Raw genomic sequence first — 26,991 nt, 5'->3', positions numbered from 1 at the left:
ATAACAGTTACACAATAAGGGACAAGTTCTTATCGATGTCTACAAACTGAACTTTTTAACATTCAAGCTCATCAGAACAATTCACATGCATGCATATAGCTTTGTGTGCGTACAAGAGATTTCAGCACATGTTTTTTCAGAACAGCGATCTGTCTTAATTTATTGATTCAAGAAAGTAAGTAGTATAATTGAACGTACAATTAAAACAAAAATAAACAATCAAGATATTCGATAAAACTAAAAGTTTCATCACGGTCCTTCAAATTAAACTTCTAATTCATGTAAAAATCCTCCTTGGCTCTTTCACTTGTGTGGAAAGAACCACGCTGGTTCATGACTCCTGCATTGTGGAGTGTGAATCTTGTGATATGTGTTATCCCTCAAGTCATACATGGCACATCCTTTAGCCCCGCGGCGATCATAATCCATGAAATATATACAATTCCCACGCAGATAATCACCGTCGCTAGATGTAGAGACGGCCTTGGAGCACATCCCGCTGACAAACAATACTTGATCGCCAAGGCTTGATACCTCTGACCACCGAGACATCTCCAAATCCACTTTGAATACCTCGAACGAGGAGGTAAACATCTCATCGTCGATCCATTTGACCAACAACAAGTCCCCACGAGACACTGCAAGGAAAAACTGCCTTAATTTCATACCGAACCAGGCGTCACTGCACTTAATCACTTGCTTGGCATGAGAAACCACCATCTCTCCGGTGCCAGAATCCTCGCTAATGTTGTGAGCGTACAGATCTCCTGTTCCGTTGACACCGTAGACATTTCCATGGTGGAAGGCGATGTCCTGGTAATGGAAGTCATAATCACTTTCTTGGGCAACGTATGTAGCTGTTGACCACGAGGACATGCTACCCGGACGGCAGCAAGCAATCAGTGGACCGAGAGGAGGAGGATAAGGGCATCCTCTGGCCATGAGGACGATAAGGTCATCATCCGAGCACACGATGAACTTCCGGATCGTTGCGAAATCGGAATTAAACAAGCGATGATCATCAGCGGAGCGGAAATTGCCTGGCAGCGGTATGGTAGCCCCGGAGAGAGGGTTCTTCAGGAATAACCTGGATTGGGCGCAGCTCCCGGGCCTCACGAACATCAACCAGCTCTCCGATAAGCCGCGGCATGCCAGGAACCGGGAGTGCCGTTGCAGCTCGTGCGGTTCGCCGTCTGGGAAGCTTTGGAAGACTTGGGTGAAGAAGTTGCTGATCCAGGGGAGGGGCGCGGGCAGCGTCGGCGCCTGCTGCTGCGCGGCGAGGCCCCAGCGGCGGCAGACGGCGCCGAAGCGGGTACGGTCGGCGAGGGACGGCAGCCGGCGGATCACGAGGCCCGCGAACTCCGGCGGGAGGCCGTCTGACCAGAGGAGTGAAGAGGGTGCAGCTTGATCTGTCGCCATGGCGGGCGGCGGCGGCGGCGCAGCGGGAGCGGGAGCGGCAGGGATTCGTGGACTGCCGCTCATGATCCGCTGGAAGAGAGCCGCGAGGTCCGGCGGGAGGCCGTGTGACGAGGGCGAGGAAGACACGGCTTCCAGGACTGACGGCTTCTGTGGGGATGGCGGGCGGCGGCGGCGGCGCGGCTCTTGGTGGACTGCCGCTCATGATCAGATCGATCGGTTCGGCCGATGGATGCATGGATGTTTTGTGGGCAACCGACGGATCTGAGATCTAATCAAAGACGATGAGAAAGTCCTTTTTTTTTTACGAGCAAACTGTTACGGTGACCGTGCATTGCAAAATTCATGTTTATAAACATAAACAATATAATTGTACATTCAATCGAAATTGGCGCCGATGCTAGCAGCTGCAGCCACGGACATGGCACCCAGTCCACGCCGCCCGCCGGCCGTGGCTGGCGTTAGAAGAAGGTCACGGAGCACGCGGTGGCTCAGTGCATGAGGAACCGCGCGGCGGTGGGTAGTGCCGATCAGCCCTGGACCCATTTGCTCGTCTCTTGCACGGAAATCTAATCCGGCGCTGACGCGTATCGAGAGTGGTCACCGCAGGGAGGTGCTGTGCGGGCAGTTGAGTCAGCGGTGGCAGCCAGGGAAGGCAGCGTTGTGGGAATAGAAAAAGGAAGGTTCGATGAAGTGTAAGGAGACACTGAAAATCAGGACATGCACGGAAATTGATGCACGGCGGACGACGACGAAGGAAACATTCCTGCTTTTATTATTAGGGATTTCACAAAACCACAGTTTTTGTGGCAGTCATGTCTCTGAACCACAGTTAACGAAAAATCGTTCATAGAACCACACATTTTGAGTCAAGTTGTGTCAGACAGCCCGAAAGCGAGTGGTTTGACGGTTTTGCTTTATTTCTTACACGTGGCGCCACCTGTTGTATGCCACGTCGGCCCCAACCTGACCTGACCCGTTAGCCCATGATTAAAGCCCCGGCCCCCTTCTCACTCCTGCAAGTTTTCGGGTCCGACATGGTGTCTGACAGGTGGGCCCCACCGCCGTGTACATCTTCTTTCTTTTTTTCGAGGGAAGGCCATTACGATGGATTTTTTTTACTCTGTAAAAATGGCTATATCAGAAATACTCGGGTTCTTCCTCCCGTGCATCATGGTGCAATGCCATGATGATGTTAGAGAGTTTTTTTCGACCGTAGAGTCTGATCTTATGAATTTTGAGTTCGTGTTCTCGCTCCTTTCATTCACTCCGATGAGTTTTTGTTAGTGTGGGCTCGTATTTTTATTGGCATGATTGGGAATCCCTATTTGGTGTTCCAATCATGATCATGTGGTTCAAGGACTTGTACCTTCGGCGGGGATCACTTCCGGCCCAAATACGTTCGACGCTCATGACTTCCTATCTTTTTTGATGTGCAACTTAAAAGGTACTTTGTGTTGCGAAGATTGTACCATGGAGAAGATTTTCTCGAGACTTCAATGTAATTTTTATTTACAATAGTTACTTAATTTGTAGTTCTTGGATGTTTTTTATACAAATCCATTGCGGCCGGCCGGCGGGAGCAGGACGAATTGATCTTCTTGGCTGGCGCCCATGGATCTTCAGATTCAGATCGATTACCCAACCCCAAAGTATGTCAGCGTGTAATTAACCGTGGAACATATTTGAACTCTTGGATGTCGATCGATCTTATCTGATGATCTGATCTGCTTCATGTTTTTTGTTTTTTGACCAAATCTGATCTGCTTCATGTTTGCAAAAACAGATCGAGTTGTTTCTGCCTTCGGTTTTGTAGTACTGTGCGCATATCCTGGGAGGCTGGGATTCCAGAAAAACTGTTTTAACTAGGAGTCCAAGAGGCCCAAGTCTCGGTCAGATTTTGACATAGGAAACGCCGGTCGTATATGGGCCGGAAGGGGCGGATTAGGCCCTATATAACTGCCCATTACCACTTTCCATGAAGAAAAGGTCCTCTCATTTCCTATCCATTTCCACTCAAAAAAAAATCCTATCCATTTTTTCCTGCTTTTTCGAAACCGAAGCTTCTGTCTGGTTTTATAAGGCCACTGTTAAAAATGTTATAACTACTACAATGTGAAAAGGAAGAGGATCAATCATGATCTAGTTGATGTCAATATGTCATAGTACAACACTACTAAAAGGAGGAATGACTCAATGCATGTAAGAAAAAAAATGTCGATTTTAAAAACCAATAGAAGTTAAGATGGAGAAATAGAAAAGAGACCTTGTAATCTTGAATTTCTCAGATTTGGAGAATGATCTTGTAAACTCGAATGAAGGGAGTACAAAATACTAACTACTGTATATTCAAATTATATACAGTAACTTTTTCATTGCTTAATTTATATCTCCTAGCAAGATCTTCAAAAATGGACTTAGCAATCCGCCTTGTGCTCCCTCTTCGACGTGCTACCTCCCCTGTTTGCCATCACGGCTTAGGCTTAAGCCGCCAATGCCCTGATGATGTTGACATTGTAAGCAATGTCGATGCATCGGTACCTTGAACAAGCTTCGATCTAAGTCTTGTGATGCTAACCCCCGTCGCGTGATCGCTCTCTTCATCTTTGTTTTCTACTTCCTCTTCTTCTTCAGGAGAGTCACAAAGGCATCATGCTTTATCTATATGTTGTAGATTTTAATAACATAGGAATTCTCAAAATGAACTAGTTTCTTCAAAGGACGCGACTAAGTTAAGTCGACGTCTATTCTAAATTTTTTCTCAAAATAAAGTACTTTATCCGATCCAAATTAATTGTATAGATACGAATGTACCTACATAATGAAATACGTCTAGATACATATGTATTTAGATAAAACTGCGACAATTAATTTGGATACGAGGGAGGCACTTGTAATTAGAGAGGGTTCTAAAATATATTTCATGAACAGGTAAGGACCGAGCCGCAAAAGAGGAAACCAAACAACCTCCTCCTGCCTATAAGCATTCGGCCGCGCCCACCTCCCCTTCGCCGGTATCGTGTCCTCGTTCACGCCCACCCCACCCCTACCCCCATTCTCCCCGACCTCCGATGCCGGAGCGCCGCAACGTCGCCGGAGATCCGCCGTACTGGTGATCCCCGACCGATGCACCGCCTCCTGCTCTCCCGCCCCCCGATGCCCACCCCCGTCCTCCACACCACGCCCGCCTCCCCCGCCGCCGACGGCGACCTCCTCGAGCTCGACGTCCTCTGGCCCGCCTCCTCGGCCCCCGGCCTCCTCGCCGCGCTCCCCAACGACGAGGCCAAGAAGAAGAAGAAGCGCTCCGGCGCGGGCGCGGGCGCGGGCGGCCCTGCTGCCGTCCGATCCGCCGGCCGCGCCATCCCGGAGAAGGCCGCTGCGGTGACCGTGCCGTCAGCGGCGGCGGCCACGGCGAGGTCGGCCCCGGTGCGCATACCGTGCGAGGCGCGGAGGGGGAGGTGGGCCCACGCCGTGGGAGGCGGCGGCAGCGACGACGGGGACGCCATGGTCCCGCCGCACGAGATCGTCGCGCGGCGCGCGGCGGCACACAGCTCCGTGCTCGAGGGCGCCGGGAGGACGCTCAAGGGCCGCGACCTCCGCCGCGTCCGCAACGCCGTCCTGCGCCGCACCGGCTTCCTCGACTGAGAAGAGAGGAGGCGGACGGAGGCGAGTCGTCGCTTTCGCGATTAAAGTTTTGACTTCTTCTGTTCAATCTTTTCCCCCTTTCGTACGTCCGTTGAGTTTCCGGCTCTTCTTTTATTTCGTTTATTACCCATGGGAAAGGGGATGGACATGGAAGAGGTGAGGTGAGGTGAGTGAGCGAGGATTATAACACGACAATAACAGTTCTGTGTTCCATCACACCTATATGGAAATTTTGGCCATTATGATTGTTCTATCCGTATGATGTGTGTTTTGTTCATGGGCTCAAAATTTAGGTTTTGTCTTCGGTTCAATGGAGGAAAAATATTTGTGTACGCGAGGTGAGATGATTTCCTTGAGAATTATGCTAAAGCGTTTTGGTCAGAGAATTGGGTCAAAGATGCAAAATGAAATTCTTTGGTTTGTTGGGTTTCGGATCCCGGAGATGGTGTTTATCAGAATTTTTGAATTTGCTGTTCGTTCACATGGTTGTGCTTAGTCTAATTTTTGTTCATCATTTGCTGTTAATTTTAGGCATATCATGTTTCTATTGATGGTAGTTCTTAAAACATTTGCTAGTTAGGAGCTTGTTGTAAGTGGTAATACATTTGTAGTTCTTCGTGGTGGAATTTGGTAGTTCTTAAACATTTGCTAGTTAGGAGCTTGTTGTAAGTGGTAATACATTTGTAGTTTTGTGTGGTGGAATTTGGTAGTTCTTAAAACATTTGCTAGTTAGTAGCCTGTCGGAAGTGGTAATGATTAGTTGGTATTTTGTTTCAGATTCTAGTTTTCCAGCTTGATTCATTCTGAATATTCTCACAGAGAAACTTGGCAATGCAAGTGACGTTGTTTGTTTAGCAATGTTTGTGTTCTGTAGACTGGAGACAAAAAACTAGTACGTCAAACCATTGTGTTCATATGAAATAACTAAAACAACGACAACAATTTAGGATCGGAGGGAGTAACTGTTTGATGTTTACTTTTGAAGTTCTGAAGTTCAGTAGAACACATCAACATGAAAGCATATATTCAAATTCCTTGGAATTCCTTTACACTAGTGTTTGGTGGTTTCTCCTCCAAATTAACTCCCTGTTTCAATAGCGATGATATACTGTAGTTCTGGCAACCACTACACAGCATCCTAGTATTGTCATGGAATTATTTGACTCCTCAGGTACAAGGACCACCACTTCACTACACTGCCACAGTGTTACTAATGAAATGGTCCATTCATTAAAATGCAGTGGTAATTCAAATGCACGAGGACGCATGGTCCTTTTATTATGTCCATCCAGATACAGCTATTCAAATGTGTCTCGTTCCTTGCTATCTTTTCCTGTGTTATAAAGTTGTTTCGCACAATAATTTGAAATATTGATACTTAATGATGGATGATAATATGTCAAGAGGTTGCTGTGTGTTCAGAATTGTCACTAGTGTTGTGCAATAAGCTTTGTTGGTTTTCTGTTAGCAACAGTAGCACCATCTCAAATAATTGAATGTCACAAGACCGGATTGTACTGAATTGTCGCTAGCAGGATGTCAATCCAAGGACATGACTAGCCATTGCTCCTTAGATTGGCCGCGATACCATGATCATCTCCTGTGAATTTTACTTAATGATGAGTGATCGCAGATTGAAAAAATAATTACCATCTTTGTAGGTCCCTCTCCAAAAATGCAAATCTCATCAGAACATGTCCAATTTCTGCTATTTTCTGATTAGCTCGATTTTGCATCTCTCTCTGGAATTATTTGATCGGTTTAACGGAAGGCAACCCACACCCAGATGTATTATTTCTCCAAATGTTAGGTTATGCGTTTCAATTGGTAATACTTAATAGTTAATAGAACTGATGGTGACCTTATACATATTGCATCCACACTCTGGGTGCCTGGGTGGTCCTCAAAGAAACACCATCATTATGTCTTAATCATTCCCTAATTGCTATCCCTTTCAAGACTTGGTCCACTGATGCCCCTTTATTTGATTCCATCATATAATTGGCGCATTGAGTTCTTTTTGCCTCTGTGGTCTCCACAATATGAAACTCAACTGCTCTGAATATGCAATGTATCGTCCTTTATGTAGCACTGTCTGCTGATGACCACAGGTCCATAACTAATTCAATGAGCATATGTGATCTCCAGCTCATACTTTTTTCTTGAATCAGTCTAACTCATAAACAATATGTGATGCTTACTTTCATTATATTATTAATTTGCCGAGTAGAAAAGTAAGGTATCATGGAAGGGTCCTTGGTGATCTACTCGTGACAAAACAAACATGTGTTGTAGTCAGACTATCTCACAGATCACCAATTGCTTACTTTATTTTTGAGTTTTCGGTGTCAAACTACTATAGTGTGATTTCCATGTGTGGAGAAATTTTTAAAGGGATTCCCTGGTTGCTTGCATCCTTTCAGGAAAAAGGTCGCTTGCAGTTTTGGTCTATGTATAAAATGTATCTGCAAAAATCATTGTGTATACTTCCGGTTTTCTCCTTGTATCCATTCTCCATTTAAAAAGCATCAGCCTTACTGTCAGCAGTGTGTATGATTGCAACACTGATGTTCACAGCAATCAATGTTTGCTGGCCTGCAATGTATGCAACCAAACTGAACAATTAGTATCAGATAGTACAAGCATTGCATCTTGTGGTCTCTATGCTGCATCTGCTGAATTATACATATGTATCTGAGAATCAATGAAAGGGAAATTGGCACCGTTCTGGGATTAGGCAGGTAAAGAAATGATGTGACCTTGTTGGTTCTGGGCGGTCTTTATTTTGCTTGTTTGGTTGCCCGGATCTACTTTCTGTGCTTCATGTGATGTACGTGTACTCTTTTTTCTGTTTTCTTTCGAGGCACATCTGGTTGAGGTATGTGGTCCAGTGCTATGCTGTAGTACATGGTGATGGTGTGACATGTTGGAAAGATTTCCTGAACTTTGTGTGATCGCAGCCTGTGTGGGGAGAGGAGGTTCACAGGAAGATCGTGCTGCTTCCGGGTTGCCTGTGAATATATGCTGGTGACTGGTGAGTCCATTCTTATACAGTTGGACCCTTTTTGTGGCACCTTTACTGACAGGCCTCCTTCAATCCTGAGATGTTGATGGGGGTAAATCTGTTCCTCTTGTTGTATAATTGTATTGCAATGCTTCCAAAACTCATGTGGCAACGAAAGCAAGGCATCGTCGAGAATGGATTGGGCAAAGGGTGTGTTTGATAGCTAGCTTGGTGCAGGATTCCTGGGGCTAGGCTGAGCGCAAGATTCCTTATTCCGATTGGGCCAAAGAAGTGAAGAAGCATTTCTTGAGGGTTTAGCTCACCGATGCAAGTACTCCGTATGCAACACACCGAAAAGGTTGCATCATGCTAGCCTGGCTCACGGGGTCTGGTACTCTGGTTACCAAAATGACGCAGGCGGGACACTTAACCGATTTAATTAGCTTTCTCTAATTTCCAGTGGACTTGTCTAGAAGAAGAACCAATCAACAAACCAATGAGGAGTCGAGGACCAGTCAAAATGAGACCTCTGTGTTTTGACAGGTCTCTGTGTTGTTTGTGCGGTAACCGTCGTGAACAGCGTCTTGGAATCGTTGCGTTCAACTCTGGACTGCTTGAGCTTTGAAGTCAGTAGAGAGCAGTATGTGAGGTTGAATTGTGCTGTCAAAAAGAAAAGAAAAATGTGAGTGGTTGAATTGAGTTGAGCGAGAAATCCTTGACCGTGTGTATATGCGGTGGAGTCGTGCCAGTCAACTCGCCTGACCCTTGAATAAAGATTTCGACCTAAACGTACGCTGGTAACAGTAACATACGGACACATGCATGACCATATATGGATCGCTTTCTGCGTTTGCATGAGCCGTACGTACTTGTTCACTAGTATGAAGCACTATACAAACTTAGAAAAGTCAAGAGATGGAATTCTCAGTTACTGGCCAGTTCGAAGAGGTTGAATTAATTCAAGAGAATGGACGGAGATGCATTGCACGGCATCCATGCATGAACGCTTTGCCGTGCGTTCCACGAGAGAGCACTTGTATACCTCAGCGTGCCAGCGACGCTGTGCTTTCAGTTTGTGGAAAACTGAAAACGCGTCCGGCCCCGTCGTTGTGCCATGGCGCCTGTAGCCCGGTGGAGAGATGGACGTAACGTAAGTACGGGTTTTTAATCAGGATTGGATGGACGTACCCCTCGCTCGGCCATCTGCTAGCTGAATTCATCTGCCTGATTGGTCGGTGAGATTCTTGCTGTTTTCTCTGGAATTTCCGCCAAGTTAATTCTTAGGCATCAGAGAAACACTGGTTCCTAATTGCTGCACACTTCTTATACTCCCTCCGGTCGGAATTACTTGTCGAAATATTACATGTGTCTAGACGCCTTTTACACATAGATACATTCGTATTTGGACAAGTTTGAGACAAGGAAGTAACATTTTTGAGCTTCAGGAAGTCTTCCTTGATAGTCCTGAAGCTCCAAAGGCGCAGGCTGTCCGTTCGCTGCTTAATGGTGTTTGTGGGCAGATCAATCCCATCAAAAAGTAATTCCTTTTGAAAAAGATCAGAGCAGTCTATTCTGTTGAGTTAAGTACGGAGTAAATGTCTGTGCAGTGCGTGTGGACGCACGCGCACACGACAAACCACACACGTATGAACACAAGACCGTGTCCGTGTGCACTGCCAGTCATGAGAGCCAGGCAGCCAGCTAGGTGTCCCCTTGCCTACGTGGCGCCCGACCAGCAGGCTGCTGGACTCGGTTGATTTGGACGACCGAGACCGACCCTCTCAGCCAGCTGGTCCTGGTCCGGGTCAATTAACCGGCCTCTGGGTTTTCTCAAACCAAACAGAAATGCATATGCACGACCTGCACTGTACGTCAACCCCTGAAGCTTAAAATGCAGTACGTATATACCACATGATCCAAGATCCAACACGTATATAAATGAATAGCTCGGTGGTATCATGGTCGACCTGGGGTAGCTAGTTCCACTGACTAATTAAGGTCGTCGTGCACGAACAAAATCAATCGAAAAACGAACAGTGCATACAGATCGAACAGAAAGATATCTATCGAGCTTAGGTAATAAGCTCTAGGTTGCCGCTGATCGATTGATCAAGCCTCTCTGCGTTGCATTGGGCATTGCACGCTGTGATCGATGGCAACAACTCGTATGAGTAGCAGCGCCGGCGAAGAAGAAGAAGAAGAACTGGCGTTGGCGGCGGCGCCGGGGTTCCGGTTCTATCCGACGGAGGAGGAGCTGCTGGGCTTCTACCTCCGCCACCGCCTCTCCGCCGCCGCAGCCCGGCCGCAGCTCCACCGCGTGATCCCCGTCGTCGACGTCTACGCCCACCACCCTTCCCAACTCCGCTGTGCGTATATAATTAAGCTCAATTACAGTAATCTTGATACGTAGATCAAGCTCAATTTTTAAATCTGATCTGTACTTGCGTACGACTGTTTTGCGTGTGCAGCGATGGCGGGGGAGGCGAGCGCTCGGGACGCGGAGCAGTGGTTCTTCTTCTGCCCGCGGGCGCCGGAGCGGGAGCTGCGCGGGGGCAGACCGGGACGCACCGCGCCCTCGGGATACTGGAAGGCCACCGGCTCCCCCTCCTACGTCTTCTCCTCCTCATCTTCCTCGTCTTCAGAGCTCATCGGGGTCAAGAGGACCATGGTGTTCTACCATGGCCGCGCGCCCACGGGGGCCAAGACCCGCTGGAAGATGAACGAGTACAAGGCCATCGCCCATGATGACCCGGTGGCCGCCGCACACCTGCAGCCAACCACGGCGCCTCCCAAGGCACGTGATTAATCGAATCAGTCGCTGATGATGATTTGATTTTGTGGTCTGAGTCTCTATGGCTTGATTTGCTCATGGGGTGTTTTCTGCGTGCAGCTGAGGAACGAGTTCAGCGTGTGCAGGGTGTACGTCAGCACGGGGACGCTCAGATCCTTCGACCGCCGCCCGCTCAATCCGCCCGGCGCCGGCGGCCATGGCCAAGCTCAAGTTCAAGCGTATCAGCATCAGAGTGTGCCTTCGGCGGCTGCCTTGGACACGAACCTTGCCGAGAACAGTCGCGTCTTTAGTAACTCCCTGATCGCTGCTGCTGCTGCTAGTGACGTTTTGGACTTCGACATGGATTTTTGATCAATGTTAGCTACTTGCCTACTCGTAGAATCCATTGGATTAGTAATGGAGCAATCTATTTTATTTCGAAACAAGGGGTGATATCTGATTTAGAGATTTTGTTTGGTGTACACAGAAATTAGAGCCAAATGAGCTACGTACGCTATTTCGTTCCTGTTTTGCGGGAACCATTTTTTGTGTGGTAAAGGTAAAGCACAAGCTTTTGGTCAGGTAAATCTGCAGAAGATATTACTCCGAGTTTAAACATGCTCTGCCTTCCTGCAGAGTTAGTCTTTTTTAGAGGGAGTGACAGTTTACTTCGTGTTTAGACATGCTCTGCTTTCTCAAAACCAAAACATGATCTGCTTCGAGGGCCCGTTATGATGTGGACTTGTACCGTATAACGGGCCGAAGCCACTTGAATAACCCATGTCTGGCTAATCCCCAGATGAAGTTTTAGCCCATAAAGAGGCCCAATACGGAATTGAATTGGGACTTCCCAGGCGGGCGGCTGACTTCTCCATGACCGTATGCTTCTCTGCTCTTTTCACGAACTGGACCGCTCCAAACCTTGAGCTTGGGCTATCCTTACTAGGCTAGTCATTGGTCAACGTGCTGATTATGTCTGGCCGAAAAAAAAGAAAAGCCGAGGAGGTGCTCCCTGTTTGCTAAAAAAAACTAGGTGCATGAACAAGTCCCCTCAGAAAAAAAAAACTGCTCTGTCGATTCAAAGTTGCATGAAAAGGTTCAATGAAAATAAAATCGAGTGTAAAATAAAGGATGAGCTTAAATACATTTAGAGGAACAAATCGAGCTTAATTGTGCAAACTCGGCTTCTAGATAGTTAATCCTTTTTCAACTTGTTTGGCACCCATCATTTGGGCATAAAATTCTGGAATTCATTTTGAATCCAAAAACCAACTTGTTTTGGTGGCACGGGATTGGCCATCGGAATTCAATCTCAAATTTCATGAAATGACACTGTAACTAATCCCAATTCCCTTCTAAAAGTCATCATTTCTCTAGAATTGTCTTTCACTCTACAATTCCATGTGATAGACAAATATGATTTTTAAACCCGGAATTCAAATTCAACAAAATGAAATTCTATCAAAAATTGGATTTCATTTCATTTTTACCAAATGAAATGAATTCTTGGTTGCCTAACGGGCTGTTTGTGTAAAGTACTTTAAACTAGAATTCAGTCAAAGCCTGCAAACTCGGCTTCAAGATGACTCATCCTTCTTAACACCAAGAGTGAAAACTGATATTCAGTCAAAACATACAAACTCATGACGTGGGCTATCAGATCGACAAGCGACGACATAGACCGAAGGTGAGATTCAAAAATCGCCGTTTGACACCATGCAGGCCACGGTTAGCTAGGAGGAGGAAAAATCAACGCCTGAGGAACGCTTACATCGCACTCCAAAAACATGCAGATTTGGTCCCGTCTCTGACACCCCAATCTCTCACTCACTCTTTCACTCATTTTTCACGATAAGTGCACAGCAGCGCCCTGTGTAGAGGGCCCCGGCCCGAACGGGACCGGGTAGAGGGGGGGCGTGGCAGCAGGCGGGCCTGACAAGCCGATCTGTATTGGCAGAAGCCCACTCAGGAGGCCCGGGTGACGTCACCCACAAGTCGGTCGTCCACACGAGGTTCAGGTGTCGCTTGATTGGAGGAGGCCCTCTCTTCTCTTCTCTGCTGCCAGTGGCCGGAATTATTAGCCCGGCTTTGGCTTTACAATCCATTACGTCACATGCTTGCTCGATCGCTATCGCCCTGCACGTTTCCAGAGAAAAGAGAGAGGGATCAGCTCAGCACGCACTTGAGCGAACAGTGCAAATGGAAATACTACAGTAGGATCATAATTTTCACTGACAAGATCCAACTAGGTCACTTGTGATGCATCATGAACGCACGTACTGGCACTGGCAGTGAAGCAACGAAAACGAGAAAAAGGCTGGAGAGAGTACGTACGTACCAGATTGCCACTGCATCGTCGTCACTTGATCGGCCACACGCACATTATTCTTCTCTTCTCTTGGTGTTTTCTCTCCTCTCTGCTGGTTGGCGTGCAATGCATGCACAGGAACAACAGGACAGTAGGAGCACAGCATTCCCACACCAGCAAGGCAGCTGCAACAAAAATGAAAGACACTGAAGATGGCTGTGATGAACAGTAGTATGTAAAGTAGTACGTAGTGGTTCAGTAGGAGTACAAGGGAACGCACGCGTACATGCTTGGAAGTTTTTTGCGTGCTGTAGTTGTCAATTAGATCAGACCGGTAAGCGATGGCCAGGGTGAAGGAGAGAAGTGGAGTACTCCTTCAGGAGGACCATGACAATTGACACATTATACCACTATATATCGGAGAGAGCCGAAATACTTGACGGTGTGCATACGTTTAGATGGCTCGCCATCAGAGTCTTGCAGAGGCCCCGGGACCTAGATCTGGGAGGAACTGGAGTGGAGGGGGACCTCCGGCGCGTGGCACTTGGGACACCGGCCGGCGTGCTGCGTCGCGCGCCTAACAATGGCAGGGGACCGAAGGAAGGAAGCTTTGTTGTGCATGCCGAACTACTGTTGTTGGGCTGGGGTCCGTGCAGTGTAGGACTGGAGGAAGGCGCAGGCGCGAGAGATGGTTGAGAAAGATACAGTAGATGCGAAAACCAAATAACCAATGGATTCATCATGCAATGCAAGGAGGACCATCTTGCTGTTGCTGTTGCTGTTGCAGGTTCAGTTGCGGCCGCGTTGCACACTGTTCTGTTCTGTGCTGCGTGCGTGGTTAATTTGGGTCGATCCAAGAGGACGTACGAGCTACATCGAAGCCGCTGGCAAACGCGCTGCCTTTTCCTACATGGGCGCTGCTCTCTGCTCGGCGTCGACCTCCAAGGTCAGATCATCAGGCAGGCTTAGCTAAAGGTACCAGGTACCAACACTAAAGGCCCGAGACCAGGTGACGTAGCCTTCACTGTACTGTACTATCACCACATTTGCAGCATTTTTCGCTACCTCGCTCTCTTTCGTCCCCTCGTGGTAATCAGGAGCTGTTTGTTTCCACTTTGTCTCCCTCCACTCCAAAAGACCCCGTTCAGGCTGCTGACCAAAAAGCGAGTGCTATACTAGCTACTACTCCAGTACTTACCAACATGACACCGTCAGGAGAAAAGGCATCTCAAAACATACCAAGTTCCTTTTCCTTCTCTTGCCCATCATCATCTCTCCCTCCTCCTGGCCGCGTGGTCAGGCCTTCTTCTCTATCACGTCAGTCTTCAGTGCGGGCAGGCAGAGCAGAGAAGAGGAGAAAGAAAAGCTCCTGCCAATCCCAGCTAGAGATCGTCTGCAGCCTGCGCCTCTCCTTTACGCATTCCCACGCCAACGCCACGCACAGCACACAGATCTGCACAAAAGATATGGAATTTAGTTCGCACACGCTCCTGCCTTCCGGTGCAGAAACTTAGGCATCCGGGGCTAGCTATAGCTAAGCTAGCTGAATAAATAACCGTAGGATAATACGGAGATACCAGCGTCTGGTAGCGGCGGACTCATCAGGTATTCAGGTTGACCTGTGAACTGGAATCGTACACGATGATGCGATGAGCTCGATCAGGAGTGCTGGTTACCCAAATATTAGAATACACATAAAATATTGGCCTCGCAGGAACAGAAAGTATACAGACTGATCATAACAGAGAAATTGGCAACAAAAAATTGTTTGATCGATTATACAGTAGCATATAAGAAAAACATGGAAACTGAGAGCAAAGTGGTGGCATGACAAAATTCCCTGAAGTTCAAAACCTCACAAATCAAAACAACTTCTGTAAAAAGAGAATCATAAACGGATATATTGAAGTCTTGCAAAAATCCCTTGAATCAAACATGCTACCATAAAACAAAGCAAATCTATTGGAGACCAACAGAAAAACATGCGTGTATATATTTGCCACGAGGAGTATAAACAGGAACTAGAGACAACGTACAAGCCACCGTACAAATGTAGCAAGGTTCGTACAATCGCATAAAAATAATTAATGCCTGTACTCACCATCGTGCTTTTTTAAAAAACTTGACACATCCTGAAGACGTGCTGAGGCACATGCTACCCACGTAGTACGTCCATGACCATGATGATCAATCCCAGCTACATCTGCATGCATGAACCCGGGCGACATACGTGGCCTCATGGAAAAGGAACAGATCCATAGAGCCACGGGAATAACATAATGAGGGGCATTAGCATGTGTGTGTCCCCTTATCACCAGTGATCCCATATTCAATTCCACGAGAGATACCGGCTCAAGTGAGTCACCTCGATCGCTCATCATGTGACTGGAGATCGAAAACCAAACCCTGGCCTGCCTGCATTGCATTGCATTATCAGGGGAGATTGGGGGGCAGGTGAGCTGCATGATTGAGCCCTGGGAAATTAAGAACCTTAAGCTGCGGCGTTGCGTGGCTCCATCCTCGTGGCCAGATTTAAATATGCTACGTACGTACACTTGGGGCACAACTCGCAACCAACCAGTGCATGCATGTTGCAAATAGGTACCAGTGCGCGGTAGTTATTGTGATCCAGTGTGCTTTGTAGATCCCTGATCAAATAATACAAGACTAAGCTGACCAAAATTAAGTTACCACCTCTGAAGCACAATGTACCAGTAGAACGTACTAAAAATACTCCCTCCGTTTCGAATTATAAGATGTTCTGGCTGTGTACTAAGTTAAATTTCTTAAAATTTGATCAAGTTTATAGAAAAAGCCACCAACATTTACAACACTAAATCCATCATGATCTATATCTCCATAGTATACTTATTTGATATTGTAGGATATTAGTACATTTCTATAACCTTGGTTAAATTTAAGAATGTTTGACTGAAAACAAAGCCAGAACATCTTATCATTTGAAACGGAGGGAGTAGAAGATATTGGCACGGTCACCGATATAATTTTGACCATCAATTTCTATAACAGTATGTTTCTTTAAATAAACCAAATATAAGTAATGAAACATATTCATGATTATGCATCTGGTAATGTGTTGTAAATGTTGGCATTTTTTGTTTTTGTTTTGTATCAAGACAAGAAATACTTGACTAGCACATAGTATTCAAAAAGTATCTACTCCCTCCGTCACATATCAAGTGACTAGCACATATATAGAGGAGTACATTAATTGTGACTCCAAGGGAGTAGAGTACATGTTGATTCTTGGTCAAAGTTTAGAAATGCACTTGTCCTTTTTTTTCGAGGGCATATACAGTTAACTACAGCTTAACGGTTAACTCTCCCCTAATATGATCACGGATAACCATATACATTGTACACGGTGTCTTCAAAATTCTCACAAGAAGGATCAATATCCTTCAACTGAATTTTGCATGGTGAAGTAAAACTCTATAAGTAGAGAGTTGTTCATCTCTTCGTTTCCCAAGAGTTTGCATGTGTTTCCTTATGCACCACTAGTTCAGTACAGAACTAAAGAAACTCATAAACCATTTGATTTTTGCAACTTAGGACTCATAATTTACAAGGAGTTTATCTTGTCTTGCTAAGATTCAATAACTAAATGGCTGACTTGCAGTTAATCAAGAGATGCTATAAGGACTTTTCGTTTGATCAGAATGTTGAAGTGCCACTTTTGGTTCATAATTTAGCTAGATAGGTCATTTCTATCAAACTATGTTGCTTCAAGTAGAACCAGGTAGACATTATAAAAATATATTTCATAATGCATGCCAATTCAGCATTACGACGTAGGTATTTCTCCTCCCCTATATTTTAATGATTAAACCTAAATATGTTTGACTAACATGGATTCTGATTTGGAGTGCATGTAGCTAGTCATCTTCGGTGCGTATCTTTATGTGCATGCATGCGCAAAGAAAATAGGAGTTTCTGGGGATTAGCAGGAAATAGGAGGAAGGCTACAAGAACCAGGGGATCCTACACAGAGCACTAGTGGGGAAGGAATTGGGGATAAAAATCTGCATCACCTCATTCATGAACTTGTTGGAAATTGAAGAAGGAAGAATCCGTGCGCAGGTCCAATCTTGATCCTATTTCCAATCTCAATGTAAGAATATTTTGGCGTTTTGGGAACTTGGAGCACTCCAGCTGCAACAGCAAGGCCAGGACAGGTAATGCCAAGGCCACGTGAGACAACAACCAGCTATTCCCATTTTCCTGGCACTAAATAACCATTAGTGAGTGATGGAACATGGAAGAATAAGAATAAGAAAATAATTATAAGTTTGATGCTAGAAAATAAGAATCAAGTGCTGAAATGAACGGAGTGATTAATCATGAGATCCGTTAAATCGCCGTTATGATTTGATTCTGGACAGAACCCGCTGACACTGACACAACAAGCGCCCCCTCATGCATGGTCCCTCCGGTTTCTCCAAAGGCTGACAGGCTGAATAACAATATACTTAACATAATCACATACATTAGTGAGCACACACACAATGTATCTAACCATGTAACCACATTCAAAACCATGTGATGGAATGGCTGTCTCCAAAGGAGCAAGCAAAGCGACATAGATGGTTTTATCCCTACTAGTTTACGGAATCTGATACAGATCTGCCATTAAAGATATAACATAACAGATCATCTCAATGCCCTGTGCTCCAATCCTGCAACAGCTAGAGGTGCTTCCCATATGCCTAATGCATGATAAAGAAGCACTAATCTCCAAAGGCCATCATCATCTAACACAAGGAGCAGAGCAGAGTAATGGCCAGTCGCTTTACCCCCACGCAAGCTGCCCCCTGTGGCCTGCCTGACCAGACTAGGGCAGGTTGTCCTACGCCAAAGGTTTGAATGGAAATAATATCCTACACCCACAATCCAATTTAATTCAATTCATTGTGTCCGAATCCAACCAAAACCAGCTCGGTTACTTGCTTGGAGGTCTTGTCCTCGCGAGAGGTGGCCAGCCATGCCATTCAATGGGGCAGGCCTGACAAAACTCCTTGATTGTGTTGAATCTGAGATCAAGAAAATGGCCAGTGTTGGTGTACTGTATGTACTCTACGACTAGTAACGATACGTAGTACGTAGCTGAGAGCACAGAGCCCATACACCTCAGATGTCACATCTCACACAAGACCACTACTTTGCCTGAACAAGTTAATGCCTACCAGCTACCCCAAGTGGACAACAGGTATAAGAACTGGGCTAGTACCAATTTATATGCCCATGTCCCTTTCTTTCAGTTAATCTATCGATCCAGAGGGAACCTCCATGTCTACACAAGTTACAAATGGGATGGACTCTTATTGGAAATTGGGTTTTAAACAAGCCAGGACTTTGTTGCACCGTCCCAAGGCCAGATAGAAATTGGGTGTCCTGCACCGCACTGCAGCACCAGAAACCTGGACCTCTACAGGTAAAATGGGGAGTTAGGGACAGTGGTCATGCTACCACATTGCATTTGCATAGGTCCCAACCACCCAGGCACATGGAAAGCAATGGTGGGGCCTACACCACTGCACCCCCTGGATGGCTGTGATTAGGCCACAATGGCCAGGCACCAACTTTTAAGTACCACCACCTGATCATTCCTCACCAGCTACACTGGAACTACATATTCTAACCTTAGCAACTTTGAGCCCTTTCACTTTGATTCTTCCTGTCTACCTAGGTTAAAATACTACTACTCCCTTCATGATCAAATGCACCAAGACCTCATCATGTAAATATCAATACCAATACATTACATTATAATATGTAGACACTAGCTAGACACCTCCAAGCCGTGTAAAGGTCTACTTTGGAGGCTATAAATGCCCAGCCATGACATATGCATGGCTCTCTACACAACATACCACCATCATTGCCTCTGCTCTTCTCTCCCCTCCGCTCTTCTCTCCACTGCCCAACTTTTCCCATAGACAACAACCTCTAGCTAGCTTTCCTCTAGAGCAGCAATGGCCATGCACCCACTCTCCCAAGGGCACCCACAGGCCTGGCCATGGGGGGTAGCCATGTACACGAACCTACACTACCACCAACAGTACGAGAGGGAGCACCTGTTCGAGAAACCATTGACGCCCAGTGATGTGGGCAAGCTCAACAGGTTGGTGATCCCCAAGCAGCATGCGGAGAGGTACTTCCCCCTGAACGGTGGAGACTCCCCCGGTGAGAAGGACCTGCTCCTGTCCTTCGAGGATGAGGCCGGCAAGCCATGGCGGTTCCGGTACTCATACTGGACGAGCAGCCAGAGCTACGTGCTCACCAAGGGCTGGAGCCGGTACGTCAAGGAGAAGCACCTAGACGCTGGAGACGTCGTGCACTTCGATAGGGTGCGTGGCCTTGGCACAGGCGACAGGCTCTTCATCGGCTGCAGGCGCCGTGGCGAGACTGCCCCAGCAGCGGTGGCAACACCGCCTCCTGTGCGTGTTCTGCCGCCTGCGCTGAACGCCGGGGAGCAGAAGCCTTGGAGCCCGATGTGCTACAGCACGTCAGGGTCGTACCCTACCAGCCCTGCCAATTCCTACGCCTATCGCCACTCCGTGGAGCAGGATCACAGCGACATGCTGCACGCAGGTATATATTGCACTCAAGAACAAAGCACTGTTATGACATGCAAATGTAGCAAAAGGTTAGATGAAAACTTCATACCTCTTACACCATTTTCCGGCGAATCATCGCAGGCGAGTCGCAGAGAGACGCAGACGCCAAGAGCAGCAGCACAGCATCAGCACCACCATCTAGGCGTCTCAGGCTCTTCGGCGTGAACCTCGACTGTGGCCCGGAGCCGGAGGCAGAGGCGCCAACGACGCCAATGTACGGCTACACTAACCACAGCCCCTACGCTGCAGTGGCCACAGTGCCAAATTACTGGTCAGTACTGTAAACATCACCAAGTTCGTCATATCTAGCAGATATCTGAGTATCAATTGTACATATCATCAGTTTCTCAAAATTCAATAAATTTACTCTCTTTTCTCAAACAGGGGCAGTTCATAAGATGATGAGATCTGAGGCCATGCTTGGAGGATCCTAACAACCAGCAGCCAAACTAGTTACTACCAGCCTACAAGGCTGCTACTACAACTCTGGACTAAGTGACAGGCTTGAATTGACCTGTGGAAGGAAAACGAAGGAAGTGGGGAGATCCCTTGTTTCCCGGGCAATCTTCCTTCCATCCCCAGAGTGCCCTTTTTTTTTCTATATTTTCTTTCTTCTTGTCTTCCAGAAGACCTACTCGATCACAGTGCAGGGGCCCTTAGCAGGTGGCAGGTTTCAGGAAGCATCAGGTTGAAAAGGAGAGAAGAGTGAGAGAGATGGAAGGATGGTGACACACATGAAAAACAAAAGGACATGCTTGCAAGTAATGTATCTGTCATCTGTATGTAGTGGGTCCAAGAACAAACTATGAAGTTGATGTATCCTCTCCTGCCTCCTGAAGAAACAAAGTAATATCCTCCATGGGGATTTTGTTCTCTCCCCATCTCTACAGTCTCACCTCTTCCAGTACTGTTGTTCTACACCTCATGCAATCAATTAGTTTAATGCTCTCAATTCAATTGAACGCATTCACATTCTCAAAAATTCAATGCATTCACCTTACCTTGTAAAAAAATGCATTCACTGGCCTAAGGTAAGCAATGAGTGACTGTACGTGCAATGCAATGCAATTCACCTTCTCTAAACAAATAGGGAGGGCAATGCTGTGGACGAAAATTGATAGATGCCAAAGGACCATTAAAGAACTGATGTGCCACAAGCGATGCCGACACCTGGGGATGTCCATGTCCTGATCTTTTACTATTCTATTAATGGCCGGTCTCAACCTTTTTGTTCCCTCGGGAAGGAAAAGCTCAGCAAAAGTTCTAAGTGTGCAAGTGGGCTCAATTTGCCCTGATAGGATATGGAGAAAAAAGCTGGCTAGTTTGATGGTCTTAGAGGAAGTTTCAGACACAAAAGGCCACTAGGCTCCAATAATCAACAAGATTCCCCACAGAGCGTATCAAAACGAAAATTGGAGATCTGTCTCCTGCTTTTGTTGCCTATGTTAGAAAGGCTTGTACGAGGCTAACCACAGGTTATTGTTCCAGCCGGCCGGCCGGTCAATAATTGAAAGTACTAGATGCCTGGAGAAACATGGCCTAACTAAACTAACGTGGTGCTATCAGCCCTTAATTAAGGTCAAACAGTAGCTAGCTGTACAAAAGATTTGCACTCGTGTCCACTTGTGAAACACACAACAAAGTTAAATGTAAAGTCGCTGAAGAATCCAGAGTAAACCCTGTGTTACCACTTACCAGGTCGCCTAATTTGGTGCAAGAGCACATCTTAGTACGCAGACTGCGCAACTGCAAGTTGCCTGAGAGATACAGGTACATAATTGCCTAATGCAGTACGGATAGTGTTGAACATGGTACTAGAATACTGACCAGTGGAGAAATAATCAATTAAATGCAGTCTTCAGATTCATCTGAACGGAACTTGCAGCAATCGTGGTAGTGATGATTAAATTTATAGGTTAACGACCGTATCAACAGCAAGATTTCCTGTCTGCTAGCAAGAACAGGAGCCATGTGCACGGGAGGCTTTCCCTAATGACAAAAGATCAACCTTATCCGGGCACTCCATGGTTGCATGATTAACGCCTTTGAACACCAAATAATATATCTTAACATCAGCAGAAAAGAGTCATGTGAGAGCCATAATGGTAAAGTAGAACTTCACCTGTCTACTTAACACATACCGAGAAAAGGAATTATCTTTTTTATGGAAAGAAAGAAATTGTCAAAGGATGCAAAGGCTAACAGTACAGGCTAATCACGTCATCCATGTGACATTATAAAGCTAAAGGTGCAGTTTTATTTCAATGTGACTGTCTGGGACTGTGGGATACAAAATAAGAATAGCAGATGAGATAGGAAGGACTGGACTGTTTGGTTTATGCCTAAATAAGCCAAATTTTTGGCATTACCAAAATCTAAATGCCCAAATTGGCCGTCCAAGTCTAGCTAACCAAAGTTGCCAGGGTTCAGGTGAAACGAAAATCGGCTCCCAAGGGATGAGACAAGCAGCCATAACCAAGAATACATACAACGAAATGACCGTAAATTAGTAGGTGGGCAACCGAAGTAATAACCACAGGATTAGACAGCCAGATGAGATGAGGATGCGTAACATGGGTGAATGCCCCCCTTGGATAATGGAATGGACTACCAGAGGCCTGACCCAAAAAATTGGCGTGTAGGGGGGCAACTCAAACTGGACCTACATAATTCTATGATATACCCATCAGGCATCAACCATAAGATCACCTTTTTCTTTACAAGAAGCTGCTACCTTCATGAAGGTCATGATGTATGGTCCTGTATGGTCCACAAAGAATGCCTAACCTGATAAATGGTCCTCTCATATGTATTATTTGCCCTTTCCGAGCCTGCTAGTGGTTCTAGATGACAGCTTTTGTACACAAACAGTACTTCCCTTGAGAAACAGATGTAACATGCGCAGATGGTGGACCAGTGGGACTCTGCAAGAACCAAAGATATGTCTAGTTGTACCAGGATGCAAAAACTATGCACAGCTAGTAAGTTGGTAAGGATGGCAAATGACAAGGACAGACATCTTCACTGTACTGAATTATTGATACTTCTCCTATGTTATACCATAGTACCGGAAGATAAAAGACGTACAAATTATTGATGAGAAATGTCTCAAAATAGCAACATTCTAGACTAACTAAGAGACTCGACAAAGAGAATGTGACGTCAAGAAAACTAGATTAACAGAAATGGAAGTGACAAGATTTTTCAAAATAAAGACGAAGTATCAGATGGCACATGTTTTATTTAGTTCTTCACAGAAGAAACCTCAGGTTATTAGGTAATAAAATGGGGGCCAATATGTCTGGCATCCTTTCTAGAATTTAGATGCTTTCCTCCTTGTCATGCTGGATCCAGTAGACAACTATAACTTGCCAATTGATGGCTCGCAGAAAAGCTATTGTTGTCCCAATATACTATCAAAGCTCCAGTAAAACTTGGTTGTCAATCTTGAAAAAAATGACTACGGCAAACTGCAACAAATATGGATGGCTGGGTTTAAGGCCTGCATGAGTAGGTTTTAATGCCACGAATTTCCAATACAAACTCTGTACAAATGCAAGATATTTAAATACAGTATGGGGAATAAAATAAATGTTTAATAAATTGAAAGCATATGATCTGAGTAGTGCTTGGAAAAGAAGACCGAGACATACCGCTTCCAGAGTACATCATTTTTGGAGTGGAATTGTGGAAAGAATGACGAGGAAGATTTGATCGTAAGGAGCTGGAGCCACAATGTGCATCAATTGGTACAGTTCTCAAGAATTACACTGGTAGTGCCAAGTAAGTGGCCTAGCAGACTTCTTCAGGCACTGAAATTATCAAATGTTGAGCTGAGAATAAATCCACTTCCCATGTATATTTCTGTAAGAACAAACCTTGCATGCACTCCCCATGACGTGGCTCATGATGTATGAAAAAAACAGTCCATTCAGACAATCAAGGACTTGCATCTACTTCCATTCGTTATGCACAGTTCAGACAATAGTGTTGACATAATAGCAAATAGGACCAGCAGCATGACATTATTGACTTGAATGGCAAAGCTATAAAGATCAGTCCTGACATAGATCTTTAGTGCGGCAGCAGCGCCACTACTCACAGGGCAATAATTTTCTACATGTTGAGAGTACCACTGGTAGATGATTGATGTCCCTCATTCAGTCCTAAATCACCAGAAGTCCCCACAAGAACATGAGCCATCCTTAAAATGGTGAAATCTATTGGTATCTCTGACAATGACTAGACGTTCAGTGATATGAGCTGCAATCTTCATGAAGGAATGACAGTCGCCGCAGATCCTAAGGTTCTTGTGGATTATAATTGGTATATTAGAAGGCAAGCTGATTAAACCAAAAGAAAGAGCTAACTTCTCGCTGTGGTGTTTAAGCAGCTCCTCTTTTTGTTCAGCGTGTACATCATGAAGATCGCATTCTATGCTGGTTCTGCGAGCAAATTTTCTCATCTCGTGATAAATTTCCTCCAACTTATTATAAATATCAGTGATTCTTGGGTGCTTTCTCTCTCCAACAACAAAGACATGAACTTTGCCCTTTGCCTCGATCCAACTCCTGCCCATTTCTTTCTTTGCACCACTATCCTTCAGATACTTCCTTGCCATAAGAACATTCTCCCAGTTCCCACTGGCAGCATATACATTTGAGAGCAAAACATGGTTCCCTCCGTTGTCAGGCTCAAGTTGGAAAAGCTGTTCAGCTGCTATTCTGGCTAACCTAATGTTATTGTAGTTCCTGCATGACCCAAGCAAAGATCCCCACATTGAAGCAGTTGGTTCAAATGGCATTTTGTTAAGCAATTCCCAAGCCTCATCAGTCTTCCCAGATCGTCCCAGAACATCAACCATGCAAGAATAGTGAAGGACATTAGGTTCAACGGTCCGATCAGACATTAGAAGGCTAAAGTAGTGACGACCCTTTTCAACTAAACCTGCATGACTGCACACTGACAATACTGAGAGATAGGTAACTTCGTTTGGAAAAATCCCTAACTGCTGCATTTTCTCAAAGAGAATCATGGCTTCCCAAGAATGGGCATGCCTAGAAAAACTAGCAATCATTGCATTCCATATGACAACATTTTTATGCTCCATATAAGCAAATAGTGCATAAGCTTTTTCAATCTGCCCACACCTTGCATATACATCGACAAGAGATGCTGCAACAAAGAAGTTCCCATGAAAACCACACTTCAAAATAACTGCATGCAGCTGTATCCCTTCAATTTTCAATGCTAAGCTTGCGCATGCACTAAGGATAGCAGAAAGAGTGAATTCAGTCAATTCTACTCCTTCTCTTTGGGCACACCGGAATAAATGCAATGCTTCTTCATGAAGACCATTCTGCACATATCCGGCGAACAATGAACTCCATGTAACTAAAGTTCTCTCAGGCATCTTCTCAAAAACCCAGCAGGCATCCTTAATCATATTACATTTGGCATAAACATCTAGAATTGCAGTTCCAACAAAACTATTGGAGTCCAGTGCGAGCTTGAGTGCAATAGTATGTAATTGTTTGCATTCATTGATAGCATATTTTGCAGCACATGCACAGATTGTGCTGGATAAAGTAAATTCACTCATATGTGTCCCTTCTCGGTGCATCCTTGAAAAAAGCTTCAGGGCTTGTACATCCTCTCCACTGTGAGTATATCCAGCAATCATGGTATTCCATGAGACTATGCTTCTGACATGCATTATATCAAAAACAAGACGGGCACAATCATTCCGGCCACATTTTGTGTACAAGTTGATGAGAATATTGCATGTGAGAGTATCTGTTACCAGACCAAAATGAATGGCTAATCCATGGCAGCTTTTCCCAACCAAGAGGGACTTCCTTTTTGCACATAGTTGCAAGCGTTGACTGATCGCAGACACGTCAATCAAATTCCTATCAATCCTAGCAAGCCTTCTATCCTTTAGGGAACTGCTATGGTTCAGCTTGTTACAGAAAGAACGAGCAGCAAGATAAATTCCAGAGCATAGAACACTTAGAGACCCCGTACTATGAGGATTTATGGCATGGTACATAGACCAAATGCCCATCCCTGGAAGAGCAACAAGCATATGATATTCATCACAGTTTGATGCACCTTTAGGAAGCAGATATGGTCCTGTTATGTTATGGGTTCTGTCAAAGAGCATACAAATATAATCTAAAAATAATAAAATATGTGATTCAACTGGGAAGAAGAACCAGGAATTAATGCCAAGCGAGCTTCTTGTTCAAGAACCATTCGACTGTGGCTATGAGCTGGAGCTGGTAGTGGTATGGTACTCGCCCTTTTTTTAGGAAAAGGTACGGTACTAGCCCTAAGAAGTGAACAATAGCAGTTTGTTGGTAGTAGAAATTCCGACGCAATATATCATCTACCATGGGTCGTATCTATGCCTATGATTCGAACAGGTATTGTACCACTCAAAATAGAAATGGAATACAAATAGGTGCAGATAACATGCATTGCGTCACCTCCACTTTAAACTTCCAATCTAACTTAATTTAACTTAACCCTAGGGTTCATTTTCAAATTTCAGCATCAGGGTTGTGCTCTGTTCGACATAAGGATTTGATCGCAAGACACAGAATGCAATACCAGCAATCAGAAGGGAAAAGAAATCGCCACAAATCGTGATTCGCGAACTCTACTTTATAACATAGCGCGTGAAACATCGCAGCATCCTTTTTGTCTTTCTAAAATTTTGCATCACATCTAGAATCAGGTATAATTTGATGCATCGCTCCCGTTGCACCAGCTTGACCCCGCACCACAACAACAAAATCTTGTGCGCGTATGCACTTACATCGGTAACGCTGTCGATCGGCGGGGCATTCCGTCGAACACCGTCGGCGCGAGACGCGCGCGAGGCTCCCGATGTCTCGGCCAGAGAGGCGACAACCGACGGGGTAGCAGACGCAGGCACACGCGCCCACGGGGAGCAGTGGGGCGAGGAGGAGGGAAAGGGAGAAGAGATGGGCGTCAGGTGACAGGAGGGAGTTGGAGAAGGGAGGGCGCGGGGAACGGAACTGGCGGGAGGCGCGCGGCCGTGACGAGGAAGAGGAAGAAGGCTGCGATGGCGAGACTGGGTTGGACTGGTGGCGGATTGTTCGAGGCCCGATGAAGCTGTGGGTCGTGTGATCTGCTTGGCCTGTTACTAGGTCCAAGACATTAAAAGGCCGTCGGCGCTGTA

The 26,991-nt window shown here is 45.7% G+C and overlaps 5 protein-coding genes across 20 annotated transcripts; 3 read left to right on the top strand and 2 right to left on the bottom strand.

Annotated features, from left to right (window-relative positions):
- Positions 1 to 193: 193 nt before the first annotated feature.
- LOC104585184 lies at positions 194 to 1,650 on the bottom strand. Of its 2 annotated transcripts, XM_024454962.1 has the most exons (2): positions 1,088 to 1,650; positions 776 to 978 (listed from the first exon to the last, which is right to left on the bottom strand). In XM_024454962.1, exons 1-2 carry the CDS (start codon positions 1,480 to 1,482, stop codon positions 900 to 902), a joined length of 474 nt encoding a protein of 157 aa, XP_024310730.1. In that variant the 5' UTR covers positions 1,483 to 1,650; the 3' UTR covers positions 776 to 899. The 2 variants fall into 2 exon arrangements, with proteins under 2 accessions (XP_010239506.2, XP_024310730.1); XM_010241204.3 differs by having other exon boundaries at positions 194 to 1,650.
- Positions 1,651 to 4,415: 2,765 nt separating this feature from the next.
- Positions 4,416 to 5,542, top strand: LOC100841480. The gene has a single exon (XM_003578844.4). It carries the CDS (start codon positions 4,543 to 4,545, stop codon positions 5,059 to 5,061), a length of 519 nt encoding a protein of 172 aa, XP_003578892.1. The 5' UTR covers positions 4,416 to 4,542; the 3' UTR covers positions 5,062 to 5,542.
- A 4,388-nt stretch (positions 5,543 to 9,930) lies between these two features.
- On the top strand, positions 9,931 to 11,514 carry LOC100827613 (NAC domain-containing protein 90). Its single transcript, XM_003576983.4, has 3 exons — positions 9,931 to 10,431; positions 10,534 to 10,859; positions 10,956 to 11,514. The coding sequence occupies exons 1-3, from the start codon at positions 10,218 to 10,220 to the stop codon at positions 11,205 to 11,207; spliced, it is 792 nt and encodes a 263-aa protein (XP_003577031.1). The 5' UTR covers positions 9,931 to 10,217; the 3' UTR covers positions 11,208 to 11,514.
- An 831-nt stretch (positions 11,515 to 12,345) lies between these two features.
- On the bottom strand, positions 12,346 to 26,923 carry LOC100840871. Of its 15 annotated transcripts, none has more exons than XR_002960069.1 (9): positions 26,605 to 26,923; positions 23,435 to 25,916; positions 19,831 to 20,024; positions 17,196 to 17,391; positions 15,245 to 15,791; positions 14,721 to 14,811; positions 14,383 to 14,596; positions 13,174 to 13,328; positions 12,384 to 12,971 (listed from the first exon to the last, which is right to left on the bottom strand). XR_002960069.1 is itself a non-coding variant. In XM_024454698.1 (3 exons), the coding sequence occupies exons 1-3, from the start codon at positions 14,413 to 14,415 to the stop codon at positions 12,671 to 12,673; spliced, it is 534 nt and encodes a 177-aa protein (XP_024310466.1). In that variant the 5' UTR covers positions 14,416 to 14,713; the 3' UTR covers positions 12,346 to 12,670. The 15 variants fall into 15 exon arrangements, 1 of the variants encoding a protein (XP_024310466.1); XR_002960070.1 differs by having other exon boundaries at positions 14,721 to 15,558; positions 15,634 to 15,791; XR_002960074.1 differs by having other exon boundaries at positions 14,721 to 15,554; positions 15,634 to 15,791.
- LOC100841176 (B3 domain-containing protein Os11g0156000) lies at positions 18,791 to 20,738 on the top strand. The gene is made up of 3 exons (XM_003578843.4): positions 18,791 to 19,755; positions 19,863 to 20,052; positions 20,166 to 20,738. The coding sequence occupies exons 1-3, from the start codon at positions 19,137 to 19,139 to the stop codon at positions 20,176 to 20,178; spliced, it is 822 nt and encodes a 273-aa protein (XP_003578891.1). The 5' UTR covers positions 18,791 to 19,136; the 3' UTR covers positions 20,179 to 20,738.
- Positions 26,924 to 26,991: the final 68 nt, after the last annotated feature.

Source organism: Brachypodium distachyon, chromosome 4 (genome assembly GCF_000005505.3).
Source record: "Brachypodium distachyon strain Bd21 chromosome 4, Brachypodium_distachyon_v3.0, whole genome shotgun sequence".
In the NCBI taxonomy this organism is placed as follows: Eukaryota; Viridiplantae; Streptophyta; class Magnoliopsida; order Poales; family Poaceae; genus Brachypodium; species Brachypodium distachyon.
The sequence above is the reverse complement of the archived record's forward strand: the minus strand, read 5'-3'. Positions and strand labels throughout refer to the sequence as shown.

What these genes read in the sequence shown, in the direction of transcription:
- LOC104585184 (XM_010241204.3), bottom strand. Translation starts at nt 1,482, where the DNA reads ATGAGCGGCAGTCCACGAATCCCTGCCGCTCCCGCTCCCGCTGCGCCG.
- LOC100827613 (XM_003576983.4), top strand. Translation starts at nt 10,218, where the DNA reads ATGGCAACAACTCGTATGAGTAGCAGCGCCGGCGAAGAAGAAGAAGAA. An exon ending in CCACCCTTCCCAACTCCGCT is followed by an intron (nt 10,432 to 10,533) that starts GTGCGTATATAA and finishes TTGCGTGTGCAG; the next exon opens with CGATGGCGGGGGAGGCGAGC. An exon ending in CAACCACGGCGCCTCCCAAG is followed by an intron (nt 10,860 to 10,955) that starts GCACGTGATTAA and finishes TTCTGCGTGCAG; the next exon opens with CTGAGGAACGAGTTCAGCGT.
- LOC100841480 (XM_003578844.4), top strand. Translation starts at nt 4,543, where the DNA reads ATGCACCGCCTCCTGCTCTCCCGCCCCCCGATGCCCACCCCCGTCCTC.
- LOC100841176 (XM_003578843.4), top strand. Translation starts at nt 19,137, where the DNA reads ATGGCCATGCACCCACTCTCCCAAGGGCACCCACAGGCCTGGCCATGG. An exon ending in CAGCGACATGCTGCACGCAG is followed by an intron (nt 19,756 to 19,862) that starts GTATATATTGCA and finishes GAATCATCGCAG; the next exon opens with GCGAGTCGCAGAGAGACGCA.
- LOC100840871 (XM_024454698.1), bottom strand. Translation starts at nt 14,415, where the DNA reads ATGATGATGGGCAAGAGAAGGAAAAGGAACTTGGTATGTTTTGAGATG. An exon ending in CTCCTGACGGTGTCATGTTG is followed by an intron (nt 13,329 to 14,341) that starts GTAAGTACTGGA and finishes TTTTTGTTGCAG; the next exon opens with CTGCCTTGCTGGTGTGGGAA. An exon ending in ATGCAGTGGCAATCTGGTAC is followed by an intron (nt 12,972 to 13,169) that starts GTACGTACTCTC and finishes GGAAACGTGCAG; the next exon opens with GGCGATAGCGATCGAGCAAG.